A 13,794-nucleotide genomic window follows, 5' to 3' on the forward strand; every position below is an offset into this window, starting at 1 on the left:
CAGCCAAGCCCCTCATCCTTGTCACCATACTTCCTTGTTCATCCGCCCCTTCTATTCCAGAAGACTTCAAGGTGTATTAGGATCTTTTACAGTATGTTTTGGATCCCTGGGCATCCAGGAGTTTCTCCAAGAGAAAACCACCAAACTGGTGGACATTTTACAGCCCGCCATTCCTGGGAGACTGGCCCTCCCTAATAGTGATGTGCTCCTTGAGCTGGTGAAAGCCCTGTGGAGTACACCATTGTTCTCGGTACCACCAGTGACTTAAGTGCATGGAAAAGTGCTATTTTGTATTTTGTTCCCATGCAAGGATTTGAGGGGTTTTATTCCCATCGGGCCCCGAATTCCGTGGTGGTGGTGGTGGTGGTGGTGGTAAGAGGTTCCAACAGGGTAGGTTCCAGTTTATCCTCAAGGACAGAGAGTCCAAGTGATTGGTTCTTCTGGGCAGGAAGATTTATACCTCACCATCCCTACAGATGAGGATCACAAATCAACAAGCTTTGCTGTCCAAATATGATTTCCTCAATTTGTCAGCCATGTCTAAATTCAATCACCAGTTGCTCAAGGCCTCACATGAGGAGTTTCTGGTATTTGTTGTGGAAGGCTTCTTGGTAGCCAAAATGCCCCTGCAGTCCACCCTCAATGTTGTGGACTCCTTGGCCAGGGTCAGGGCCTCGGCAGAAACTATGAGGACGGCTTCCTGGTTGCAGAACTCAGGGATTGCTTTGGATATCTAGAAAGCAATGGACTTGCCCTTTGACAGCCGAGTCTTATTCCCAGGCATGCCTTTTTTTTTGCCCTGCTTTAAGGATTCCCGGGCTGCTGTGAAATCCTTGGGAGTGTATGTGCTGTCCACTATGTGCTGCATGTGCTGTCCACCACTATGGGGTGCAGCAGTAGTATTGCCCACAGCATTCCTTTGTGCAGTCTTTTCCCCCGAAACAACGGGGATACCCTAGAAAGGGGATAGATCCCAAAAGAGGATGCGCTCAGGCTTTGGGCATTCCGTGCTTCCCCCCCGCCCCCAGGCACTGGCTGAGTACCCATTTTGACTCTTGAGTCCAGAGCACTGGTCCAGTCATTACCCTACCCTCTCTGTTCCTCCATCCCTTTGGGGACAGGCTGGTCCACTTTTACAGTGCTCGGGACTCGATTACTTCTGATAGCTGGGTCCTAGACACTGTCAGATTGGGCTACATAATCCAGTTCCTCTCCACAGCTCCTTTCCACACCCCTCCCCGTCCCTCTTCAGGGACCTCTCTCACAAAACACTCTCATTGAGCAGGTCAGCTCTCTGACGTTGGGAGCGGGGGAGGAAGTTCCGCCAGAACACTCTGGCCACAGCTTTTACTCCTGGTGCTTCCTGATACTGAAATCCAAGGGGGGGAGGAGACCCATTCTTGATCTTCGCAGCCTCAGCAAATCTATCAAGTATGAGAGTGATCCTGTGAAATCTCAATCAGCGATCTTCCCTGCGCAGTTTCAGAATGATTGGTTTGCTGCTCTGGACCTACTTTCATGTGGCAATTCTCCTGAGCCATAGAAAGTTTTTGTTTTGTGGCAGGAGAATGCCGCTTTCAGTATACGGTTCTCCTGTTCAGCTCCCACTCAAAAAATCCAGTTCATTGGAGCCCTGTTAGATTCCACAAGGTCGAGACGTTCCTGCCGACCGACCGCTTCCAGGCAATGCAACAGCTCTTCCTCAGTCTGCAATCTCAGCCCTCCACGACAGTCCCCACGTGCCTGAGCCTATTGGGTTGCATGTCCACTTGCACGCAAGTAGGCCTGTTCTGAAGAGGGAGAAGGCGCAACCTGGCGACGTGGTTCAGGACAGTCTACCACCCTGCCCTGCATTCTCTGCACAGTTTGGTTCACCTGCGTCCACCAGTCCTAGATTCTTTGCCTTGGTGAGAGTCCCCACACAATGTGTGCCAAGGAGTCCCCTTCGCTTGGCCCTCTCCACCTGACACTTCTCTTCTGGGTGGGGGGCACATCTGGACTCGTTAAAGTTGCAGAACATCTGGTCAGAACAGGAAGCCTCGCTCCATATCAGCGTGTTGGAACTTTGGGCCATCCACAATGTATGTTGTGCCTTCGGGGACCGCATAAGACACTCAGTGGTTCGCATGTTACCACTATGATGTACTATGTGAGCAGACAAGGGGGAGCACATTCCAGGTTACTCTGTGTGGAGGTGATCAATCTGTGGCAATTTTGCATCGAAGAAGACATCACTCCGGTAGCAGTCAACAGTGCAAAATCATCTCACAGGCCATCTCAGCAGGGTCTTCTCCCTGAACCGCAAGTGATTTCTGAAGGAGCGTGTCCTCCAGGTCATCTTTGCCACATGGGGGTGTCCGCACCATCAGCCTGTTTGCGACAAAGGGCTGGTCTACACTACACAGTTAAGCCGATATAAGGCAGCTTACATCAACCTAATTATGTCAGTGTCTATACTCCAGACTTGCTTCTGCTGATGTAAGTGCCCTACTATACCAGCATCATAACTCCACCTCCACCAGAGACATAGGGCTTATGTTGGTGCAGTTAGGGCCATGCAGCGTAGACACTGATTTATTTACATTAGCTGTTGGCTGTCTTGTCAATTTCACTGCAACATTCTGTTACATCTTCAGAAATTGGGCCTTGTGGTCAGTTCACTAAGAGTGTGCTTTGCAGCAATATCGTTTCATCCCCCATTCAAGAGTAGTCAATTTTTTCCAATGCCATGGTGATGAGATTTCGGAAAGGGTTTCTCCACTTTTCATTCTCCGGTCCGAAAACCGGTGCCCGTTTGGACCTAAATATGGTTGTGGCTGCTCTCATGGGCCTGTCATTCAAGCCTTTTACGTCCTGTCCACTGCCCCTTCTGTCTCAGAAAACTGTGTCCCTGATAGCTATCACATGCACAAGAAGGGTGTGTGAGTTGCAAGCCCTCATGGCCAAGCCAGCTTACACTCAATTCTCCAAGGACAAAGTGACACTTTGACTGCACCCAAAGTTTTTGTTCAAGGTGGCATCTCAGTTACACCGCCTGATTCAGATGAATTTGCGACTTCGGGAAGAACACGGGTCCTCTTCCCCTTAGGAGCGGCGTCTCCATAACTTGGATGTCAGGGGATGTCAGGCATTTTATCTAGATAGGACTTAAACCATTTTGTGCTTTACCTTGCCTGTTTGTCTCCTATGCGAACTGCGTGAAGGGACAAGCGGTCTCTGCTCAGACCATCTCTAGATGGATCTTGTATCAAGACTGCATATGAAATAGCTTTGGTTATGCCTACTCAGAGGATATGAGCTCACTCCATGAGGGCGCAAGCGACGTTGATAGCATTCCTCAATGACATTTCCATACCAGACATTTGGAGGCTGGCCACATATATGTTTACGGACCACTGTGTTATTACTGCATCGTCCAGAGTGGACACAGGCCTCAGAGGGGCGGTCCTGTGATCCTTATTCCAGCAGACTCCAAGCCCTGCCTCCAGATTGGGGTACTGCTTGTGAGTCATCTAAGTGATATACATGTCTGCATCTACTCGAAGAAGAAATGGTTACTTATTGTCATTGTGGTTCTTTGAGAAGTGATGCAGGCATGTATTCCACAACCCACCCTCAGTCCCCTCTGCATCAGACTTTCGGTGCAAAGAAACTGATGAGGGTTGGGGTGGCACTACCTGATATAGCCAGGGGAAGAGCCACAGCCACGAGGTGTGAGTGTCATCCCTCTATGGGTATGGCTAGACAAAATGTTCCAGCATGTTGGGTGTACACTCACACTCACATTCTCTCTCTCTCTCGTGGAATACACATCTGGGACACTTAAGGAACCAGCTGAAGCAATCTCAAAATTGTCAGCAGTTATCTTTGAGAACTCATGAAGGATGGGTGAGGTCTCAGATGGCTGGAGACGGGTACATGAACACCCTGCCTTTAAAAAGGACCTGGGGAATTCTAGACCAGACAGCCTAACTTTGATACCTGGAAAGATTATGGAACAAATTATAAGACAATCATTTTGTAAGCACCTAGATGAAAATAGGATTATAAAGAAATAACTGGTTCGGATTTGTCAAAGAACAAATCATGCCAAACCAGTGTAACTTCCTTCTTAGTCAGGGTTACTGGCCTAGTGGCTGGGGAGAAAGCTGTTGACGTGATATATCTTGATTTTAGTAAGACTTGTCATACACCTCCAAGTGACATTCTCATAAGTGACATGCATCTGACGACGTGGGTATTCAGCCACGAAAGCTCCTGCTCCAATACGTCTGTTAGTCTATAAGGTGCCACAGGACTTTTTGCTGCTTTTACAGATCCAGACTAACACGGCTACCCCTCTGATACTTGATTCTCATAAGGAAACTAGGGAAATAATCAGTATTTCCACTACTTGCATCCGACGAAGTGGGTATTCACCCACGAAAGCTCATGCTGCAAAACGTCTATTAGTCTATAAGGTGCCACAGGATTCTTTGCTGCTTTTAGGGAAATAATGTCTACATGAAATTACTATAAGGTGGGTGTAAAACTGTTGAAAGATTGTACTCCGTAGTTATCAATGGTTCACTGTCAAAATGGGGGGATACATCTAGTGGGTTTTCACAGGAATCTGTTCTGAGTTCAGTACTATTCAATATTTTCATTAATGGTTTAGATAATGGAGTGGAGAGTGTCTTTTATAAAATTTACAGATGACACCAAGCTGGGAGGAATTGCTTGCAGTTGGAAGGGCATGATTAGAATTCAAAATGACATTGACGGTGAATGCCACAAGATGAAATTCAGTGAAGTGCAAAGTACTGCAGTTAGGAAGAAAAAATCAGATGCACAAATACAACATGGGGAACAATGAAAAGGATCTGGGGGCTACAGTGGATGACAAATTGAATACAAGCCAACAATGTGATGCAATTGCGAAACAGGCTCGTGTCCTTCTGGGATATATTAACAGGAGTATCATATGTAAGACATGGGAGGTAATTGTTCTACTCCACTTGACCCTGGTGAGGTCTCAGCTGGAGCACTGTGTCCAGTTCTGGACGCCACACTTCAGGAAAGTCGTGGACAAATTGAAGAGAGTCCAGAGGACAGCAACAAAAATTATAAAAGGCTTAAAAAACTTTCCTGTTTTTTTTTTAAATAATCTTTCCTCATGGTCATGTTTATTCTTGAAAAAAGAAGACTGAGGGAGGACCTGATAAATCTTCAGATATATTATGGGCTGTTATAAAGAGGACAATGATCAATTCTCTGTCCACTGAAGAATGGACAAGAAATAGTCGACTTAATCTGCAGCAAGGGAGATTTAGGTTAGATATTATGGAAAACTTTGTAACTATAAGGATAGTTAAGCACTGTAATAGGCTTCCAAGGGAGGTTCTGGAATCCCTGTTGTTGGAGCCTTCTAAGGGTATGTCTACACTACCTGCTGGATCGGCGGGCAGTGATCGATCCAGCGGGGATCGATTTATCACATCTAGTCTAGTCTAGATGCGATAAATTGACCCCCGAGCGCTCTCCCATCGACTCCTGTACTCCAGCGCTGCGAGAGGCACAGGCAGGGTCGATGGGGGAGCCGCAGCAGTCGACTCACCACGGTAAGTTATTCATGTAGCTGAAGTTGCGTAATTATCCGCCACTCACCCCCCCCCCCCATGTAGACCAAGGCTAAGAATAAGGTGATCTTGGTGCCATCTGAGAAACCCTAGTTTCCATGGGCTTTGGAGTTGTGGGTTCTGTGCACCTCTTAAAAACCAGACCCAAGGGGTATCAAGTTAAAAGCCAAAAATCCGTGACTAATTTTGAAAATGGATTCCTAAGAGATTTTTGCAGGTCACAACGTGACTTAGTGGGAGAGCTAAGAATAGAACCCTTTTGCCAGTCCTGTGCCCAAATGGGATGGATTTAAATGACAAGAAATGATGCTCACAAATTCTGTTTTTGCCAGGTCAGAAATTTGTTTGAGGTTCCCAAACCTTCATCTTCACAATGTTTGCCCAGTTCTACTTTAAATATATGATAGCATATGCAATGCAGACTTTGGGGGGAGGACGGCTTGAGAGATCAGCATAACTTGGTCAGGAGGTTCTGGGTTGGGTGTGGGAATGGCTGCATGAAGGGTCTCCCTTTTGGTGAGGAGAATGGAATGTGGGGACCTTTAGTCTCTGGACAAGGTGGTTATTAAGGCTGACGGTGGCCTCTGGCACGTTGCATAATCTGTGGACTGTTTTGCCATTCCTGCTACATGCAGCCTTTGTATAGTTGTGCATGAGATGGCTGATGGAATCACTAATAAATACATTCTGTTCATCACAGGATGTATAAATACACTTCAAACCGCTTCAAGACCCGTGCGGAGCAGGAGGTGAAGAAAGCGGAGCACATGGCTCGGATAGGTGGGTCCCGGGTGTGTGCAGGAATGGTGAAGCCAGGCTTGGCCTTCTGACTTGCCTTGTAATGGCAACAGTTGTAGTGAATGCCGTGATTGCTCAGATGCCCTGCCTATACGTGTCTGATGGTCATATGGATAAGCGTAGCCTTTTCCCTCTGTTGCACAGAACTAGCTTCCCAGGTGATTTCCTTCTGTGAGCATTCTATATGGAGCTCAGAGATCCAGAAAATAACACTTCCCTTAACCACACAAACATTCTCCTCTTTCTCACACTAATTGTCTAACCTGTGCATGTATTATCCCAAGGGACCATTATCCCCAACTCCCCACACAGAAATCATTACCTTAGTTTTCCTTACTTGCTTCTCCTTTCCCTAGAGCTGATTACTTTGTTCCCTCCTGGGAAGTTTGTCTCTATACAGGGGTAAATGTGCCCCCATATCTGGCAGAGATTGGGAGTGGGGCAGGGGGCTCTGACAATCAGTCGCTAAGTCTAAGAGTGAGGGGGAAATGGAGGTGGCGATGAATCAATCATGTTTCCATTGGAACTTTAGTTTTCTTTTCATCCTTCCCTTTAATCTTCTCTGGCACCATCTTTTGTTTTCTCTCCCTTTTCTGTATTGCCAAACATTTGTGTATATCTTCCCTCTCCTCTATTACTCCTTTTGGAGCCAAATAGCAGCTTCCTCCTTGTTTCCCCTATGCTGCTGCTCTCTTCTTTCAGTACCATGGAACCTCTTGGTTCTGTTATTCCCTCACGTCCCCTACCTTAAAGGAGCAGTCACTCACAAGGAGACTTCTTTTTATTGTTTCAGCTAGTCTGGTTCTAGAAATTAATCTGAAAGTGTCTGCAGAGGGGTCCTATTCTTACTTTACAGAGTGGGATACTCATCTTAGTTCTCCCCACCTTGTCATGCTATGGTCCCCAACCTTTTTTGTCTGGTGGGCGCCAGACAACAAGCCACAGAAGACTGTAGCGGCAGACAAGCATCCGCCGAAATGCCGCTGGACAAGCGGCAACATCAATAGGCATCCCCGCCGAAATACCGCCGACAAGCAGAGTCATCCAGAGGCATCGCTGCTGAAATGCCACCGAAAATCAGCAGTATTTCGGCGGCGATGCCTTTGGATGACGCTGCTTGTCAGCGGCATTTCGGCAGATGCTCGTCCGCCGGCCAGTACACGGGCATGCTTAGACGCCCCGGCGGGCGCCATGGTTGGGGACCCCTGTTCTATACACTCTTCTCCCTCCTTCACGGAGAGCAAAACCAAATCTAGAAATAAGAATAAAGATTTCTTGCTCCTCTCTGTGAAGAAAGTGAAATGTCCAGTGGAGGAATCTGCATTTGAATCTGACAGTACAGGATGACCTTAGGTTTGGTCAGTTGAACAAATTCATAATGTTAGGTTGAGAAGCATTTACCTCCCCTCTCTATATGTATGCAAAGATTCCTTTGAAAACTAACAGAAATGAATAAAGTGAGTTCTTCAGGTATGTGTCAGTGTAGATCCTACTGGCAGTGCCCATGTTTGTGAGACTGGAGGGTTTTTTTGATTAGTAGTGTCCGTCAGAGCTGTGTAGGTGCCCTGTACCAACTTATGCTCCCATGGAAGGGCATAAAGGGTGGGGTGGCGAAGACCCATCCTCGGTTCCCTCTTACCACCTGTGGCAGCAGGTCTTAATCTGGTGAGTGTCCAACCCGATGATTCCTAGTTTTGGCTAAATTGTCTCAAAAATCTTCTACAGAACTCTTCTGATTCTTTGACATGACCGCTGTGATCTATGTTGACTTATCTAGACTGAGTAGTGATGGTTAGACCCTCTCATACAGTGCTTCTTAACATGGTGGTCTCGAAATCTGCAGGCTTCAAGCCCTATCCAATCCATGATGGACTCATACCTCTGAAAGATGGACACAGTAGATGTCTCTTATACAGATGTGTAGGAGAGTCTCATATACAGATATGTTTGGTGTGCTTATCATTCTCTGCAAGGACCGGTGAGATGCAAGGTTGAAGCACCTTCTCTTGTAGCAATCCATGGAAGTCTTTTCAGACCCAGAGGAGAAGAGCTCCAGAGTCCTGGTAGTGAACAAGCCAGCCTCAGCCAGTCCCTATCCAGTGGTCATCTCCTCTCTGTTAGGAAGCCATCAGACTTTGGATGTGCTATCATAAACACAGGGAAGCCACATTGGCTGTACATATTCTAGGGATCAGCAGTGACCTAGCAGACTTCTGCTGCAGCCACTCATGGCTGGTTACTGCAAATCTGCTCAAGAAGTCAGGCCTAGAGCCAGTATTCCATCAGTGGGGACTCCCATAATAGACATTTTTGCCACAGAGGAAAACACCAGATCCTCATACTTCTGCTCCAGGACGGGTCTGAGCCCTGGGTCTTTACCAGATACCTTTCTCTTTGGTTGAGCTCAAGGACTCATATCCTTGATCCCCACAGATCAGACTGGATAAGGCTATGAACTTCTGTTACCCAATAACCTCTTCCTGGCTGAGACAGTTTGACTGACTAACCAGACTATTGCAGATATCCAGGTGGCTTCACTTACACCTCACATTCTGCCCAGACATAATGTCTCAGAAGCAAGGTCAGATCTGCAGTCATTGCACCTGATGCCTTGAATGTTGGCTTGTTGAGCACTACTGATAGACTGCTCTCTGCAGGTTCAGGAAATTCTCGGACTAAACATAAAACCTTTTGCTAGACAGACTTACTCATCAAAATGGGTGGGTGGGAAATGTCCTTTATAGGCAGCCCAACACAATCTGGACCCAGTAGTGTTAGCCCAAAACAGTTTAACTATGGTCTACACAGATCAGAAGATGGGCTGTCTGCAGATCCCACCCCCTCCTGCATCTATCATCGGGTGATTTATTAAGACAGAGGCAGAATAAGATGCCACACACAAATACTTGTCACTAGTCAGTAAACTAAACGAGGACCCCTTCAGACAATAAACAACATAAGCAAGACACACTCGGTTGTTAACAGTTACCAGAGCGTGAAGCTCAGAGCCCTTAAACCCCCTTAACCTGTGGATGTAAAACAGAGGAAAACCACAATGGGTATTACAATACCATATCCTGAAGACAGGGACACAATGACAAACACTCAGCATACCGACAGAATGTGTTTATTCTGACATCTGCATGGGCAACTTAGATGTTGGTTCACACATTCACAAAACATTCTGCGCGGGATGAATCCCTCCAGGTCTGATGTTGCCTTTGGTGAAGTGGTGCTGCAGTTCTTGTTTTATTGAAGACTCCAAGCTCTGTGGCACAGGATCACTGCTTGGAAGTCACCATTAGTGGCATGTGTATATGGACAAGCACCTGAGAATGACAAGTTACTTACCTTGTATAATTTGAGTTCTTCAGGATGTTTTGTTGGTATGCATGTTCCACTGCCTGCCCTCCGTTCACTCTACCTCAGAGTCCTTACACCTGGATTCTGCTGTTGAGAGGAAATTAAGTGGCAGTTGGCTTGCTCTGCCCTTGAATGCCTTCGACATGAAGCATGAGATGACTTTTGGCACCATACAGACACTGCTGGCCAAAAGACTGCAAACTGCAGCACATGAAGTGCATGTGCACCCATTAGTGGAATATGCATATGGACATCACATCTTGAAGATCTCTTCCTATTGTACAAGGTAAGTAACTTCTCATTTTTCTAACTGAGGTATGCATAGAGACAGCTGTGGATGTGGTTGGAGTGTCACGTAGATAGACCAATGGGTGGTCTGAATTTTGATGCCACCAGCTAGAGTCAGGAACCATCCTGTCTCTTTCACTCCTCTCGCAATTGAGTGTCTCAAGCTACCAAATGGGCTGTTATGTAGATGTGAGTGTGCATGAAGACTCTAGCAATTAAGAACAAATATGCTCGGATTGCTATTTTAGATTAATCTTCATAATATTGGGTTCCTTGTGCTTTGTACATAACACAAATGTGAGCCTTTCCAGGCAAAATTCACTTAATTCCTCCAAGATTCTCCCCTCTTCAGTCTCTTTAAGAAATTACTGTTACAGTAACCTTTTTCCCACCCAACCATAGGGGGGAGGAATAGCGCAGTGGTTTGAGCATTGGCCTGCTAAATCCAGGGTTGTGAGCTCAACTCTTGAGGGGGCCATTTGGGGATTTAGTTGGGGATTGGTCCTGCATTGACCAGGGTGTTGGACTAGATGACCTCCTGAGGTCCCTTCCAACTCTGATAATCTATGATTTTTGGGGGGGGAGGGATAGCTCATTGGTTTGAGCATTAACCTGCTAAACCCAGGGTTGTGAGTTCAGTCCTTGAGGAGGCCATTTAGGGAACTGGGGTAAAATTCTGTTTGGGGATTGTTCCTGCTTTGAGCAGTGGTTTGGACTAGATGACCTCCTGAGATCCCTTCCAACCCTAATATTCTATGCCTCCCCACACACACAAGTCCCTTCACTAACTTCTTGCCTCTTTCTACATCAAGTTTAAACTCTGTCTTTGCTTTCACAGCATTGCACAGTTCTGCCTCTCAGTCCTTCTCTCTCCCTACTCACCTGCTTTCTGCCATCCTTCACACCTTGATGCTCCCTTTGACTCCTACTTGTGCTGTTGTGCCTTTTATTCTTTCTACGTCTTGCCCTCACCCCCAGTGCCCACAACACCCTTGTGTCTGCTTAGAGAGCTCCTTCTGACTCACTGGTGGCTGGCTTTCCTCCACTCTCCTCAGTTCGAGCACTAGCTTCCCCTCATTTGCCCAGCCTTAGGCTCACATTTGGTAGTCTGACCTCTTGTGTCCAAGATTTTATTGTGTACCTTCTTATGTCAGCTTGTCATCTCTCCCTTGCCTGTATTAGTCAGATGTAGACTGTAAGCTCTCTGGGATATAGATTTCTGGGAAGTGCCATGCATGGTGGTGGCGCGTTCTTGAGTATTATGTATTAACATTACTTCTTTGTATATCTTTCAGCGGAGGAGAAGGCTCGAGAGGCAGAGAGTAAAGCCCGTGCACTTGAACTTCGCCTGGGCGGGGATCTCACACGAGACTCCAGGGTGAGACGTCTGCATTTCTCTGCCTGTTTGCTGAGGGTTCAGAGCCACCCCTCCCTGAGCTAAGTGGAGTTGGTAGTACCAAGTACTAACCGGTGTTTCAGTGTGGACAGGTGGCCATTTCTGCTGGAGATGCTATTGGGTTGATTCTGTGCTCAGTCTTCCCAGGCATCCTTAATGTCTGTTTTCCTCAACAGATGTGCCTACATTTTGCAGGGTTTGACAGTGTCTTGTTTCCACTCAGTTGAGGGAGCCATGTGAGCATTGCTTCTGCATGGAGTGAAGTACCCCAGGATGTATGTGCAGTGGACAGGCGAGACTCTGCCAGAGTGTCAGTATAGGGTGCTGGTCAGCTTGATTGTAAAGGTCCTTTGTTCAATGCCGTTGCTCTAAAGAGAGTGGAGGAATGTGAAGAAAGCCTGAATAGTGGTAAAATTCCAGATGTTTCTATGGCTTCCACTCTTCTGTTGGGCTTGCAGTTTGGTCCTAAATTTCCCCTCTTTGTAGCTAGAATTTTTGTTCTTTTCTCATAAGCAGTATTCCTCTGAAGCTGCACCTTGTGCAACACTCATGCCAGCTCTGAAAACTAAGCTAAGCAAGGCTAGGCCAGTCAGTACTTGGATGGGAGACCTTCAAGGAAATACCAGGCGATCAGTAAGGTGGCACTCAGTATTAAAAATGCATCAACCTACTACTAGAGGTTGCTTTGATTTTTCGTGAGAAGTACTGTAAAACGAAATTCCTTAATCCACAGCACTGTGTTGGCGTATTAGTATTAGCTAAATTCCATTTTGCCTTCCTAAATTCCCCCTACTGTTTCAGTTGGATACAGGATTCTTTGTTTCCTCTTCTAATCTGTTGTGTAATGTTGCTGAGGGTGGTTAAATAATTGTGCTTCACCCCAGAGGTAGCTGTTTTCATTGTTTACTGTGGCTAGTGAGAAGATTTCTGTGTCTAAGTCTGTAAAATGCTACTGGATCCTTGGAAGGAGAGATGCTACAGAAATGTTTAATTTTGGTTTTATTGTGAGATGCTTCATGTCTGCAGGTGACTCTACGGCAAGTCCAGAACTCAGCCATAACCATGCGTAGAGAGGCTGATGTCAAGCGGCGGATCAAGGAGGCAAAGCAGCGGTGAGTACAAAGCCACTTGGGGCTTCAGTTGTCCCGAGCTGTTACTCTGTAGCCCTCTCAGGCTGTAGCAGGTGTCCCTCTGTTATCTTGCCTCATCCCAAGGGACCACCCAATTGGCCTTGTTGAAGGAACATATCCAGTGCTACTCTGAAGCCCATGTAGGTGAGGGTATTCAGAGCTTTGCACCTTTGACCTTGCAAGGTGACCTTGTTGAGAGGAGTTTGCTGTTCTGATAGCTTGGGGCTCCCCATGCCCATCTTCTTTACTGAACTTGCTAAAATGTATTTGTTGTGGTTTGCGAGCCTGGTTTTATAGAAATCCACATTGTTTTGTAATCCAGATAGTAATCTCTTGGGATGGGCAATTTAATGTTGATACCAAGCAACTTAATTGTCCAGCAGTGAAAGGAATAGTGGACTGTTTTTGTTTAGACAACACTGGCCTGCGTATCCCCATAAAACATCATTTCAAATGAATGCAAAGTCAGGACCTGAGGGGTCCATAAAGCCATTCTGGATAAGCACGTTAGCGGGACATCTTCAGTATTATGAGTACCGGAGAGGTCATCCTAAGTGTTCATAATCAAGTTCTCTCCCATTGAGGTAAATGGCGGGTTCCCTGCTCTCTCGGTGATATTGTGTGCTGGAAACTCACAAAGATGATACGTTTATTATGTCCTGAAGACTTCCTTTACTACCAGATAATGAGGTTAGGGCTGCACTAGCATGATCAGGGGGTTGCAATCTAATGCAATAGCCACTCCAGCATGATTTAGCTTTGCCTGAGTGCATGGGACCAAATCATACTATAACCACGCTACCCAGTGGTGGCACTAGGTTTGTAATAGAACTCAGGCTATCTCCACACTACAATGGCACAGTTATGGCACTGCAGCTATGCCATCGTAGCGCCATTGTGTAGAAGCTTCCTTCTTTGACTGAAAGCATTTTTCGATCAGTGTAGTTTATCCATTTTTTGGGAGGCAGTAGCTAGGTTGACTGAAGAATTCTTTTGTCAAACTAACAATCTACAGTGGGAATTAGTGAACTATCTACAGTGTACTGGACACGAAATTTTTCACAGCTATGAGCAATATAGCTATGTCCGTTTTAATTCACAGGTGTAGATCTGACCTCAGTAACATGTCACAGCAAGATTGGGTGACTGTTGTCTTATAACATGATTCATCTTGGTAGTTTTGCTACAGTAGATGAGCCCA

At 46.4% G+C, this 13,794-nt stretch overlaps 1 protein-coding gene across 4 annotated transcripts in view; it reads left to right on the forward strand.

The window, feature by feature from the left end:
• MORC2 (MORC family CW-type zinc finger 2) overlaps nucleotides 1-13,794 on the forward strand; it is a 92,215-nt gene that overhangs the window by 44,045 nt on the left and 34,376 nt on the right. For all 4 annotated transcript variants that reach the window (XM_039505390.1, XM_039505388.1, XM_039505387.1 and 1 more), the window contains 3 exons: nucleotides 6,319-6,398; nucleotides 11,363-11,445; nucleotides 12,490-12,575. In XM_039505390.1, the coding sequence (XP_039361324.1) occupies nucleotides 6,319-6,398; nucleotides 11,363-11,445; nucleotides 12,490-12,575 (249 nt within the window). The remainder of the gene's footprint in view (nucleotides 1-6,318; nucleotides 6,399-11,362; nucleotides 11,446-12,489; nucleotides 12,576-13,794) is intronic.

This window comes from Mauremys reevesii, linkage group 18, assembly GCF_016161935.1.
Source record: "Mauremys reevesii isolate NIE-2019 linkage group 18, ASM1616193v1, whole genome shotgun sequence".
NCBI classification, from domain to species: domain Eukaryota; kingdom Metazoa; phylum Chordata; order Testudines; family Geoemydidae; genus Mauremys; species Mauremys reevesii.